The sequence below is a fragment of the Myxine glutinosa genome, chromosome 7 (assembly GCF_964187855.1).
Source record: "Myxine glutinosa chromosome 7, kmMyxGlut1.1, whole genome shotgun sequence".
NCBI classification, from domain to species: domain Eukaryota; kingdom Metazoa; phylum Chordata; class Myxini; order Myxiniformes; family Myxinidae; genus Myxine; species Myxine glutinosa.
Window position 1 is genome coordinate 118,510,490 of NC_136267.1, and position 13,751 is coordinate 118,524,240.

Below are 13,751 nucleotides of genomic sequence, written 5' to 3' on the forward strand. Positions count from 1 at the left end.
ATCCTGCTGGAAATAAATGTCATGGGTTAGTCCACGTCGTTCAAGTTCAGATGTGAGGTAATACTTCATATGCCGATATGACTGTTTGACCGACGCATCCAAAAAGTAAGGACCAATGAGGTGGTGGGCAGATAACGCCACCCAAACCATAACATGTGGTGGATGGTCTTGCACTTCAACATAATGTGGATCAGCATCACTCCAAAAGTAAATATTGTGTGGTGATTAACTGAGCTAAACAGCACACTCATCACAAAACATAACCTTTCATATTTATGAATTGTATCGAAGTTCTGCAGCTGTTTCTCACAAGCCGCCAACCTGTTTTCATGATCTGCATCTGACTTCACAAATGACAGTTGGTTTATATGGTTTCATGTGAAGGTCTTCTTTCAACCTTGGGACGTAACGATGAAAATGAAACGCCCAACTCTGCAGAACGTTTCCATGATTTTTTTCGGAGATCTGAGAACATGTTTTAATGTTTTGAATTCCCAAATCAGGAATCTTTGGTCTTCCGCTGCGCTTGCTGTCGAGTACTCTTCCTTCAAATTTTCCATTCAAATTTAACTTTCATTAATGATTTTGAATGGTTTTCTGAAAAAAATTATGTGTTTAGCTTCCCCTTTAATTAAACTGTAATTATGTGCATTAGTGTTCCTAAACTTTTACAAATTTTCCCACGTGAATCACGAACCTATCCCCCTTTCCCATTGAAACAATGCCCCGACATTCGCGAATTAGCGATTCGCCGCAGTTTTCAAGAACATATACCCCACGAATAGCGGTGCCTTACAGTATAATAAGCGTGAAATAATTTAATTGTGGTATAGGATATATGTGCAGTTTTATGTATAGAAAGCCGTTTTCAACCTTCCCAATGTGTGTGTGTGTGTCCTACTCTTCGCGAAGGACACTGGGATCTTGAACGTCCACCAGGTAATGCTGACAGAAACCAAATTGGTGATATACAAATGATTTACGTGTTGTTTTTAATTTTTAATGTTCCCTCACCCTTTCATTAAGAATGTCTTTTTTGTGTTTATTATTATTATTATTATTTTATTTTTTTTGCAGGTAATGACAATTCAATGGAGTGACCATGGAAAATCAGTGGCAACCAAGAATAGCAGGAAGCAGTACGGCACTGGTCCATCTACTTCCAGCCCTTTTGCAGTGTTTCCTTACAGTAGCTTGTGGTTATGCAGCAGGCCGCGTGGGACTTCTGGGGCCACAACAGGTCCGAGGCCTGGGCAATTTTATCTCTACTTTTGCTCTCCCTGCCCTCCTTTTCAAGAACATGGTTGAATTAGATATACGCAGTTTGAATTGGGACTTTCTTCTTGCCATTGCCGCATCTAAAGGATTCCTCTTCCTGATCGGTTGTTGTGGTACACTGCTGGGTACCTGGGGCCCTCGGAGACTTGCCAAGGCTGGACTTTATGCCATCTTCATCACGCAGAGCAATGATTTTGCCCTTGGCCTGCCTATCGGTATTGACCTATGTTTGGGTATCTCAAAGGGAAGGATGTACAGTGTTAAAGTACTGATGTGAAATGAAACATTCAATATGTATCAGATCTTGTAATTCCTTTAAAAACAATTATTTGCTTGGTTTTGCTTTTACTCATTTCGTTCTTTTTTTTGTCTTTCTTTCTTTTTCCTCATAGTACATGCACTGTACAAAGACTCAAATCCTGAGTTTCTTCAGTTCTTGTACATGGTTGCTCCTATTTCTCTACTCATCTTGAATCCTATTGGATTTCTACTCTGCGAGTTTCAGAAACTTCGTTGTCGGGAAGGTTGTGGGGCTGGCTGTCGACCAGGAGCATGCAGGTTACGGAAACGTGAACTAACAAAACGAGCTGAAAGGCATCAAAACACCATGGGTTGTGCTTTACCTGGTGGAACTTGTTGTCAGTCAGGTTGTGAGGTCGTTCAGAATAAAACATTGGATATTGAGGATCTTGGATTTCTGAGTGATCAACTGAGGAATGGATGTGATCAGACAAGGCCAATAAGACGTGATGTCACGGGCAGTGCAACAACTGAGAGTAGGCTGGATGAATATGCTGAACACAATGTTCAATCAAAATGGAAGATGATGCAGAGTATATGCAAAGCTTTGTGGGGTGTATTGATTAACCCCATAGTCTTATTTTCACTTCTGGGATTACTGGGATCTCTGGTGTTTCACCGAAAAGTGCCAGCTCCCATTGCATCTTTCATTGATGACATGGGCATGGCATTCAGTGCTTCTGCACAGTTCTACTTGGGCCTCAACATGGTGGGTCGAATACAAGGAAATGGACAGTCCTCTTACCTAACTCTTCTTCTCCTCATTACTGCCAAAGTGTAAGTGCCACTCTGATATCCCTTGATAACAGTGCACTTGTATTATCATGATGCGTTAATACTGAACTGTTTACTCCTTCCCTCAAAATCCCACAATTTTGCATACATTTCGGAACTGATTTGGCTGATTCAATATATCAACATGACGCTATTGTATATTAAATAGCATATTTTCAAAGTTGTGTAGAAACTGGCATATTTGTGAGCAAGCTAACTTCATAAATTAGATGTCGACTTTATTTCACCTTCTGTGGTTACCCATCTGATTCATTCTTTTTCTTTAAAAAAACTTAATAAAGAAACAAACGAAAGCCTTTGAGCCAAAGTTACTTTAGAACTAGCACTCGGTAGAGCGCATACCTCTGCCAGGCTGAGCAGTTTACGTTTTGTAACCCACTGATATTCAGCTGATCTGATCAGCCCCCACCCAACCACGACAATGGTACCCTGTGATAGTTTGAAGACTGATTAGCTCATACAAAAAATGCAATACAATTTTGCTTGGCTTGTTGACAGAAAAGCACGACTATTGGCGCAGCATGCCGCTCGGCCTCTGAAATAGGGACTATTATGTCCCACCAGTCTCGTGCAACTTTCGGACCTGAACCAACATCTAACCCGCATGTTCTTCTCACATACCCAATTCATCCAGCAAGTTTTGTCATAACTCGTCCACAACGTTTTGAAATATGCTATATTTAGTTTTTTGGCCACATCTCTCAATGGTGAAGAACCGCTGAAAATATCTCGGATCCAGATCTTCATCAAAATTGAATCCATTCGTCCTTGTCACACACCCAACCTGTCAACCCAAGTTTTGTCTGAGATATCCTACTCAAGTCGACCCAAGTTTGAGTTGTGAAAACGTAACTTTTTGAGATGAAAACGTAACCAGAGAGAAAACATAACTTTTTGAGATATCCTGCTCACAGACAGACAAATGGGGGTGAAAATATAACCTTTATCCACCTTTGGTGACGGAGGTAATTATTCCTGCCTCTTCTAACAAGATGTTCGAGTAGAATATGATGTTATGCTAATTCACTGGTGCTCTGGAGCTTCTTGCTTCTTGCAATGCCTTAGTTCGACATAGTTCTAAGAAGTACTTGTGGAGCCAAGACTTTTGCTCAGCCCCCACCCAACCACGACAATGGTACCCTGTGATAGTTTGAAGACTGATTAGCTCATACAAAAAATGCAATACAATTTTGCTTGGCTTGTTGACAGAAAAGCACGACTATTGGCGCAGCATGCCGCTCGGCCTCTGAAATAGGGACTATTATGTCCCACCAGTCTCGTGCAACTTTCCTCAGAGGAAATACTTTAAATCTTGTTTTTGCTTTTTAGAAATGAAATGAAGGTATCGGTGATCTTCTCAGGATACTCAAAGGAACATTGTTTCATCGTGATTATTGACCCCTCTCTTATGAAATGTCTTGTTTTCCCCAACTTTTTTTTTCAATGTCAGCACTTCTGTGCTCATTTTCTTTGGTGTATGCCGAACTTTGTGTGCTTTTTATTGCATACAAAGTCGAGGCTCGTGGAAGAGTAATAACAGAACTGAAGAAGAACGTAGTGGAAAGGTGGGAGACACACCAACAGCAGGGTAGAGGAACACAATGGAGTGACACATGGAGGAAGAATGTGATCAAAGGGAGGAAGACGCAGGGGTGAACAAGTTGGATACAAATTCAAACACAGTGAGAAGAGGGAGGAACAAATAAACTGTGGATGAAACAGAAATGGGGAAACAAAGAGGAGGTTGAGGGAGAATGGAGAAAACAATAACTTGGAAAGGAAGGGGGTGGGCCAATGAGGGTAGAAAAGATCAAGATTATTGATGGGGGAATGACCTGAGTTGGTAGCGAGCAAAAATATTGAAGCCTTGGAGGGTAGAATGGGATTGAACAGACTGAAGAAGATGAATGGAGCGTTTCTTTTATTGTCCAGTTTTGTATGATGTTTGAGCTATGAATTACTCCTTGTGAGCTGCCTCCCTGCAATGCACCTGTCATTTGCTGTGGATTGCCAATCACTGAACATCATTCTCAACTTGACCTACTAAGACCGAAGCACAAACCTTGTAATCCCTTGTTTGCAGACAATTTGGTTATATTCAGTATTCAACTGTATAGTTTGTGCCCGTGCTTGCCCTACTGTATCAACCCCACAAGGATACCATTGTTCTTCCATTTACCCCCATCGATTTTTCCAAATTTCAGGCTGACTGCTTCCTTTCATTTTTTTCCCTCTTCTCCCATCTGTGTGTTTTTCCATGTCATTCCAATTCCAATCTTCACTTCCACCTCATAAGGTGGGTGGAGATTATGTTTTCACCCCTGTCTGTCATTGTCCAATATGATATCAGGATATGATATCTCAAAAAATTGTGGACGGATTCAGATGGAACTTGGTGGACAGGTTGGGTATGTGACAAGGAATAATTGATTGGACTTTGGTGAAGACCTGGATCCGAGAAGTTTATTATTATTATTATTAGTTTTTAAAGTGATTCTTCACCATTGAGTGATGGGGCTAAAGACAATATATTTAACACGATGTCCCAAAAAGTAATCTACGGATGCGGCCGAAAATTGGTGGGCAGGTTGGGTGTGTGACGAGGACTAATTGCTTCGATTTTGGTGAAGATCCGTCCTATCAGTGGGATACAGAACGGAAAGTGTTCAACCTGGCGGAGGTATGCACTCTACCGATTGCCATCCTTGTTGGTTTATTGTTTCATGTTTGCGGTCTACTACCATATTTTATTTCCATTCCATGTCCTAACCTCATTGACCCTCAGATCTCTTTTTGCATCAGATTGTGTTTGTTACCTCCACCACTGATGTTGGATGGAAGTTGTTTTCACCCCTGTCTGGCTGTCTGTTTGTTTGTAGGTCAACAGCCTGCAGGTCACATTTTTACTGCGATCTTCACGAAACTTCACCACCTGGTGGAGATAGTCATATGCAAGAAGCCTATTCTTTTTGAGATCAAAAGGTCAACATAGGCCAAAGGTCATCAACTTTTCAATTCAACATCAACATAGGCCAAATTTCTAAAATCCTCAATTTTCATACGGTTGACTTGAAATTTGAAGAGGATTTTCATATCAGGTCACTGAATTCAACCACCATTTTTTTGAGGTCAAAAGGTAAACAGGCTGAATTTCTAAAATCATCGATTTTCATCCGATTGCCTTGAAATTTGAACAGGATTTGGATATTTGGTCTTTGAATTCAACCGCAAATTATTTTTAAGGTCAAATTTGTTTTAGGGATTTCACACGTATCATGTTCTGCACATCTTTATTTGTTTGTTTATCTGTGAGCAGGATATCTCAAAAAGTTATGGACGGATTTGGACAACTTTGTGGACAGATTGGGAATGACAGGGATGTATTGATAAATTTTTTGTGAATATCCAGATCAGGATATGAGAATTTTTGAATTCTTCATGTAATTTTTCATAATTTAGATATAGGACCAAAAACGACATTTAGCACATCTCAAAACATTGTTGATGGGTTATGACAAAACTTGGTGGATGAGTTGGTTAGGTGACAAGAACAAGCAGATTAGATTTTGGTTGAGGTCTGGATTGAGATACAATTGGTTGGTTGACATCCAGATCCGGCCTATTGGTGGGTTACGAAACATAAACTGTTCAGCCTGGCAGAGGTATGCGCTCTACCAAGTGCTGTGTGGTTTGTGTTGGATCCACTTGTTCCCCTCCACCTCTCTGTCACTATGATACTCCTCTATCCTCCTGCCTTACTCTACCATTAACTTTCAATCTCAAAATATATTGATAGTCACCCTGTTTATTTGTTATGATGGATAAATACTTAAGCTTTACAAAGCTAACTTTTGATGTTACAACCCAATTACTTACATTTGATTTTGTCACTTATTATATGCATTGACTGTTGTCTTGGCACTACATCTCATTAGAGCAATGACCCATTGTGTATATATGTGGGTGTTCCTGGTAGGTTTGTTTTTCCTGCAGTCTCATGTGGGTTTGCTGGCTTAACCAATTACAGCACTGGGCAGAACCATAGCAGTGTGCAGGATTTTGCATTTCTCTATGGCCTACTACCAACAGCTCCCAGCGTGGTTGTTTATGCAAGCCACTATGACATGGAGGTGGATACGGTGAGCTTATTCAGCTATTTGATCACGTTTATGCAAGAAAAGGCTTTTGTATTCTAACCTGCACGCTCTACCTGAACCAACACTAGAATGCAGTGCCCACATTTTTCTTTAACTAGCTTAATGCCATTTTATTTATGACACAGCCAATAAAATTGCACTTCATTCAATGGAATCTCTTTTGTCAGCGACAATGGATGTTTGTAGATTGCAAAATATATTTGGTGGAGGGCCATATACTTATTACATATGCATGGGGAGGGGTGGAGGAGGGGGCGGAATTAGCAATTTATTGCATTTTAAAGAGGAACTCTTGTCACTTTGTAAACCATTTGTGAAGCATCATGGAAGTAGGTCTCATCAACAAATTTGTCTGAATAATTTATTTCATGTGCATTCTTTTACGCCTCAACCATTTGGCACAACCGAATGGATTGTATGTCCTTGTTAAGGCATTTATACATCAGCTATTGCAACATTTCTGGGCACATTCAACACAGATCTTAAATGTGGCCAACAGCCATGAAATTTGCTAAATTCCATTCCCGTAGATTTGGGACTAGTATAAATTGATGCTGGACAGCTATCAAAGATGTCTTTGTTTTGATGTCACACCTAGAAGAAGAGCCTAATGATACTAGTTTTGTTGCATATAATTGTTTTGGTAACCAAAATCTCACTTTGAAAGGATCCCATCAGCAAATTCGGCGAAAATGTACCGACTTGTTTCGTTGATTTGGATAAAATCCCTGGCAAGGCAGGTAAATTGTGGATATTTTAATAAATGTTCAATGTCAACATACTTTTTAATGGTAGAGGTATTGATTGAGAGGGGGTCGCCAGGTAGGTGGGATCGAGGAGGAGGAGGACGAGGGGGGAGAGGGGCGGGGAAATAAATTCAATATTTATTTATTTATTTTTTAAATTTTTTTTTTGTTGCTATCTTGTAGCAATTGATATGCTGTATTTATAAAGACTGAAATTGGCCCATTAATAGATGAATAATGTGGTGTTGACGATAAAACAAATATGGTGTCCCTGTAGTTAGAGCACCGATTTTGAGAGACTGCTTTGGGCTTGGCACTCTGGGTGGTCTCAAGACAGAATCTACCTGTATTGGAAGACATTAAAATGCATGTTAAAAACTTTATATGTTCTTTATTACAGTCATGGCCAAAAATATTGGCACCCTTGCACTTTTTTCAAATAACTCACAATTTTCTCTAAAAATAAGTTGAAATTGACAAAAGTATTTGGTCTCCACAATTCTTTATTTCACTGTTAATATTACAGAACCTTTGTTTTTGACTCAGAACTTAATATATCCTTTTAAATCAGAAAATAAAAATGAATGGCATTAACAAAATTATTGACACCCTCGACTTAATATTGTTGTGGATATGAGAATGTTGTTTTTTTATTATTGTTGTGGAATGAATTGTTGTAAAATGTCACCCTCCCTGCATTTGTTGTTGTATAGAGGTCAAAGGGCGTTCCCGTAGTTAATTCCATAAAACATACACGAAGGACACCATATATCCCTGTTCAGTAGTTATATCCTTATTATGTGTATTAGTGTAAGGCTGTGTCTTCCATTAATTTAAATACTCCATTGCACCAAGTGAAATAAGAGTAGATCCCCTTTCATTCACATTCCCCTTCCAACAATTGCCAACTGTTCCCTCCGCGACTCCATTCGCCACGAGGTCGGCTCGGAGAAGAAGGGGGAGGAGCTGCCGAATCCTGGGCGTGCCTGCCCCTCGTCATCAAGGGTGGAGCCAGAGGGCCGTGCCGACCAATCAGGGCCGAGGCGAGCTCACCTATGGGCGTGTCCTGGACACCAGCGGCTTGATCGCCTGAGGCGCTATAAAGAGCGCGCGCGAAAGCCTTGAAGTAGTTGGACTAAGAGAGAGGAGTTCTGAGTTCTGCAAAGGGACAAGCTTCAGAAAGAAGTGCGCACGAGGGAGAAGCAAGAGAGGAACGTCCTGAGAGAGATACGTCCTAAGATATACGTCCAAAGAGATACATGCAGAGATACGTGCGACGATCAAGTGCAAGCGAGTCAGAGCGGCGAAGTGCCAAGTAGGGCAAGTGCCGAGTGCGCAGTGCCAAGCGCAAGAGAGTTCTAAGGAGGAGCTTTGGAGAGCGCACCGTGCACCGGAGGGGCTTCGCCGTGCAGTTTGGAACCGCGGCTGTTTGGCGATCCCAGCTCGGGTATTGGCGGCGGCTATCCGCTCCCGGCCCGACCGATCCCCGCTGAACCTTCCTCCCCCGCCAAGCCATTCCTCCTTCCGATCCTTCCTGCCTGCAAATTCCCAATTTGTGTGAGTCCGTCTTTCGTTTGTTCTGTCCAGGGTTCTAAGTAAGACTGCCATAGATAAGCTAAGTTTCACTGTGTCCGCTTCTTCTTCTTCTGTTTTTATTTTATTATCCTTCCTTCTCCTTGGTTTCTTTGATTGTGTAAATAGTAGGAATAAATTTAGTAGGATTTCCAACCTTTTTGCTTTGGTGTTCTTCTTCTTCACATCCTTCGCTTTAGTCTTTTCCCCATTGAATATCTGTGGCGCGATTCGGCCAACATTCAGGAATCGGGTTAGTCGGGGTAACTGTTCGGGCGCGGCGGCCATCCGCTCGGCAAACAACATCCTCGCCGCGGTCCCGTAACAATATATTTGGTAGCACAGCCTTTGGACAAAATAACTGCAGTCAAGTGCTTCCTATAGCCATGAGTGAGCTTCCTACACCTCTCCACTGGCAGTTTGTCCCACTCTTCTTGTGAAAACTGCTCCAGTCCTCCCAGGTTTGAAGGGTGCCTTCTCCCAACTGCTGTTTTCAGATCTCCCCACAGGTGTTCAATGGGATTTAGATCTGGACTCATTGCTGGCCACTTCAGAACAGTCCAGCGTTTTGTCTTGAACCATTCCTGGGTAATTTTTGAAGTGTGTGTTGGGGTCATTGTCCTGCTGCAAGACCCATGACCTTTGACAGAGACCCAGCTTTCTGACACTGGGTTGAACATTGCGTTCCAAAATGCCTTGGTAATCTCCTGGTTTCATGATGCTATGCACACATTCAAGGCACCCAGTGCCAGAGGCAGCACAGCAACCCCAAAACATCACTGAACCTCCTCCATGTTTGACTGGAGGGAAGGTGTTCTTTTCTTTGAAGGCTTCATTTTGTTTTCTGTAAACTTAGAGATGATGTGCTTTACCAAAAAGCTCTAACTTGGTTTCATCTGTCCACAGAACATTCTCCCAGAAGGATTTTGGCGTGTTCAGGTGTGTTTTGGAAAACTCCAGTCGTGCTTTCTTTTGTCTCTCTCTCAGCAGTGGGATCCTCCTGGGTCTCCTACCACAGAACCCCCTTTCATTGAGTTGGTGACGGATGGTGCGAGTTGAAACTGTCATACCATGTGTTCTGAAGGTTAGCTTGAATCTTTTTAGCAGTTGATTGAGGTGCTTTCTCCATCATTCGACCAATCCTTTGCTGCAATCTCTGATAACATTTTCTCTTGCAGCCACATCCAGGGAGGTTGGCTACAGTGCCATGGGCCTTAAACTTCCTGATAACATTGCGTACGGTGGATACAGGAACATCAAAGTCTCTGGAGATGGACCTGAAGCCTTGAGATTGTCCATGCTTGGCTACAATCTTGTGTCTGACCTCCGCAGACAATTCTCTGGTTTTCTTTCTTTTCTCTATACTCATTGCGGTACACACAGTGACACAGAACAGCAGAATGACTCCTTTTCTCCATTCAAACTGGTTGAATGAGTGATTTCTATATTGCAGGCACCTGCAACTCACCATAGGTGAGTTCAATTCCAAAGTAAAGGAGAATGACCTCCTTGAAATCTAATTATTTCTAACAACTTCTAAAAGGTGCCAATAATATTGTCCACACCATTTTACGATTTATGTGTGGAATAAGCTAAGATTTAGTTATTTTTTCAGTTTTTTTGTTTTGTTCCACTGCAAAACAAAGAAACACATAATATGTGGATCCCAAATGATTTTTTTTATTTCAACAATTTTCTGGAAGAAATGGTGCACTATTTGAAAAAAGTGCAAGGGTGCCAATATTTTGGGCCACGACTGTATGTAGCGATTTTCGGCTGCTTTTAATGTTTCAAAATGGCAAATGCCACTGTGCAGTTTATTAATATACCTTGGAGACAAAGTTAGAATATATAACCACATGTGGGTGGTTGGTGGGAAAGGATGAGAGAGGGGTAGGTTTTGACAATTGCTTCCAAGGGAGTTTGAATGTTGGGTGAGGGGACGTAGGGAGGCTGTCATAAATTCCACCATAATTGCATACAAATTTAATAGATGGCTCCTGTAGTTTTGATTTCATTCTTCCCAATTAAAGCTTTGATAATTAAATTAGTGGCACCTGCACCCTTTTAAAAACATGCACTCCAACTTAGAAATCAGGGTGTTTACTGCAAACTTGTATATCTCGAACGTGCACTTTTCTTTCTCCGTCCCGTCTCCTGTCTCTCTCTCTCTCTCTCTCTCTCTCTCTCTCTCTCTCTCTCTCTCTCTCTCTCTCTCTCTCTCTCAATCTCTCAATCTCTCAAATCTCTCAATCTCTCTCTACACCATAGCTTGCAAGAGGAATGGTGCTATGCACACTCGCCTCTGCACCTTTGCTGTCACTGACAGCATGGAAGCTTGAGAGTCCACCTTCAGCCTTACCCGTAGAGATTTCCCTTCTCAGTTCTGTCACCTTTTCAGCCAGTATTGCCTCAATCGTGACTTTGGTGAGTTTCCTCGTGTGGTACACCATTCCCAGCTCCCATGTGCATCCCATATCAAGCCACCATTCCATCTTCTTGAGACCAACCTATTGTTTCAGACCCATAAAACCCAATCACATTTTTGTGCTGATGTGAACATTTTAGGATTCACACATGTGGTCATGTGTGTCCAAGAAATGAGGAATGCTTTTTTTCTTCTTCTTGATTTTACAGATCTGGGTGCTGGCAGTGGTATTCAAAGCCCATCGATTTGGGTTGTTGCCCCATTTTGCCTCCACAAACCTCTTCTTTGCTCAGGTTAGACAATGCTATTGAATGTTGGCATTACATCCCATAAGGTTGTATTTTGAGGGCCAATTGGCATGATATTTTGATGTTTGAGGATCGAGGCAATTGTTATTGTTTCTATGTTGCAGCTGTTTCTTGCTATAAGCAGTATTGTGTGGAACCAGGTGCTTCTTGGTGTGGGAACACTGCCCCAAGTGTTGGTTTTTTTGCTCTATTATACATGCAGCTGCTCCAGCTACCTGTGGACAGGTGAGTACTGACAGGACATGTCGCATCATGCAAAAAGTTTCCATTATTGTGTGTGTCTGTGTCTGTCACACGAACATCCATGCTGAGTTCTCCGACCTCTAATTGAACAACGAATAACTAAATGTTTCAGTCAGCAACGCGAAACAAAAAGGGGCCTCCAATGACCTTTGTCAAGAGTGAAGAAAATATTGCTAAACTCCCCCTATCAACCCAAAAGAGTGGGTTGGCCAAGCCGGACATACCTCGGTCTTGTAATACATCAAAGCCATCTCGTGACTTTCAACCATTAGCATGTATGACAAAGAAAGAAAAAAAACACAAAATCTGACAATAGGGTTAGCTTAGGAAGGATTAAGGGGAGAGGGGAGTGGAAAAGATCCTGAGTAGGGATGGGAATTGCACGAGATGGTGTTGTAACTCCAATTTGAAGCTCTCAATTTTAATGTGTTTGGAAGACAGATCCACAAACGAGAGAAAAAGGGGAAAGAAGACAGGAGTGGAGTTTGGCAATAAGTCTGGATTTTTGGAGTTTATTGGAAAACTGTGTCTGGCCTGGAGAAGCTGCACTGCGTGAGTATGCCGAGAGGGTGCAGGGAAAGCAAGACCACAGAAGAAAGAGTAAACAAAAAACACCAGATAGGCCAGCAACATTGTTAGCCATGGATAAAGAAACACTAGATAGGCCAGCAACATTGTTAGCCGTGGATTTTAAAAAAACAATAGATATGCCAGCAATCTTGTTAGCCGTGGATTTAAAAAACAATAGATAGGCCAGCAACCTTGTTAGCCGTGGATTTAAAAACAATAGATAGGCCAGCAACCTTGTTAGCCGTAGATTTCAAAAAAATAAACAACAGATAGGCTAGCAACATTGTTAGCCATGGATAAACAAACACAAGATAGGCCAGCCACATTGTTAGCCATGGATAAATAATAAAAAACAATAGATAGGCCAGCAACCTTGTTAGCCGTGGATTAAAAAACAATAGGCCAGCAACATTGTTCGCCGCGGATTAAAAAACAATAGGCCAGCAATCTTGTTAGCCGTGGATTTAAAAAAAAAACAATAGATAGGCCAGCAACCTTGTTAGCCGTGGATTTTAAAAAAAACAATAGATAGGCCAGCAATCTTGTTAGTCATGGATTTAAAAAAAACACTACATAGGCCAGCAACCTTGTTAGCCATGGATTTAAAAAAAACACTACATAAACACTACATAGGTCAGCAACTTTGTTAGCCGTGGATATGCGTTGAAGAGAAAATCAGCCTATGTGGTCTCATGAGGCACATTTCATTGGCTTTTTATGCCGATACGTTTTCCCTATTATCATAATGACATAGTGGAAAACGACCTTGTATCGGCAAAATCATATTTTTCCATACCTTGGCTTAAAAAGATTATAGATTGTGCACGGTGTTTTTTTCATGCACGTTTTCCTTTCACTTGCAATGTCAATTCATGATTACGACCCGCAGCCATGTCCCAATGAGTCACTAAATATCAAACTGAGAAATCACAGTCATTTCAGGACTTTCTTTCATTCATCTTCTTAACCTGAACCCCACTTATGTCTAAATCTAAATTTTTACAAATAGAGATTGGAATTTTTACATTAGTATTACCGATGAAAAGTCCCTACCATGTTAAAAATAATGTCACCAGGATTACAGTGCAGCATATATTCCAAGTGGTATCCCAGTGGAGTAATGGGCAGTATCCTTCAAGACATGCAGATAGATTCAAATTGAATGAACCCTTTCACTTTAGTTTGTTTCAAACATTGTCTACGAGTAACAACTAAATAAAATGGTAAAACTAAGAGGGAGCCAGCAGGAATATGCAACTGCAATGCCAGTTGGTAACCATAATTAAGGCGTTGGGGGAGTTGCTTGAGAATCGGATGAAACATTTTTATCCATTTGGGAGTCGAACTGATAGCT

At 41.3% G+C, this 13,751-nt stretch overlaps 1 protein-coding gene across 1 annotated transcript in view; it reads left to right on the forward strand.

The window, feature by feature from the left end:
- The first annotated feature begins 893 nt into the window (after window positions 1-893).
- The window catches only part of GPR155 (G protein-coupled receptor 155), a 30,574-nt gene continuing 17,716 nt past the window's right edge, over window positions 894-13,751 (forward strand). The window contains exons 1-8 of the mRNA XM_068122897.2: window positions 894-939; window positions 1,078-1,240; window positions 1,365-1,493; window positions 1,671-2,355; window positions 6,350-6,512; window positions 11,120-11,275; window positions 11,486-11,569; window positions 11,689-11,809. Of these exons, the coding sequence (XP_067978998.2) occupies window positions 1,081-1,240; window positions 1,365-1,493; window positions 1,671-2,355; window positions 6,350-6,512; window positions 11,120-11,275; window positions 11,486-11,569; window positions 11,689-11,809 (1,498 nt within the window). The 5' untranslated portion in view covers window positions 894-939; window positions 1,078-1,080. The remainder of the gene's footprint in view (window positions 940-1,077; window positions 1,241-1,364; window positions 1,494-1,670; window positions 2,356-6,349; window positions 6,513-11,119; window positions 11,276-11,485; window positions 11,570-11,688; window positions 11,810-13,751) is intronic.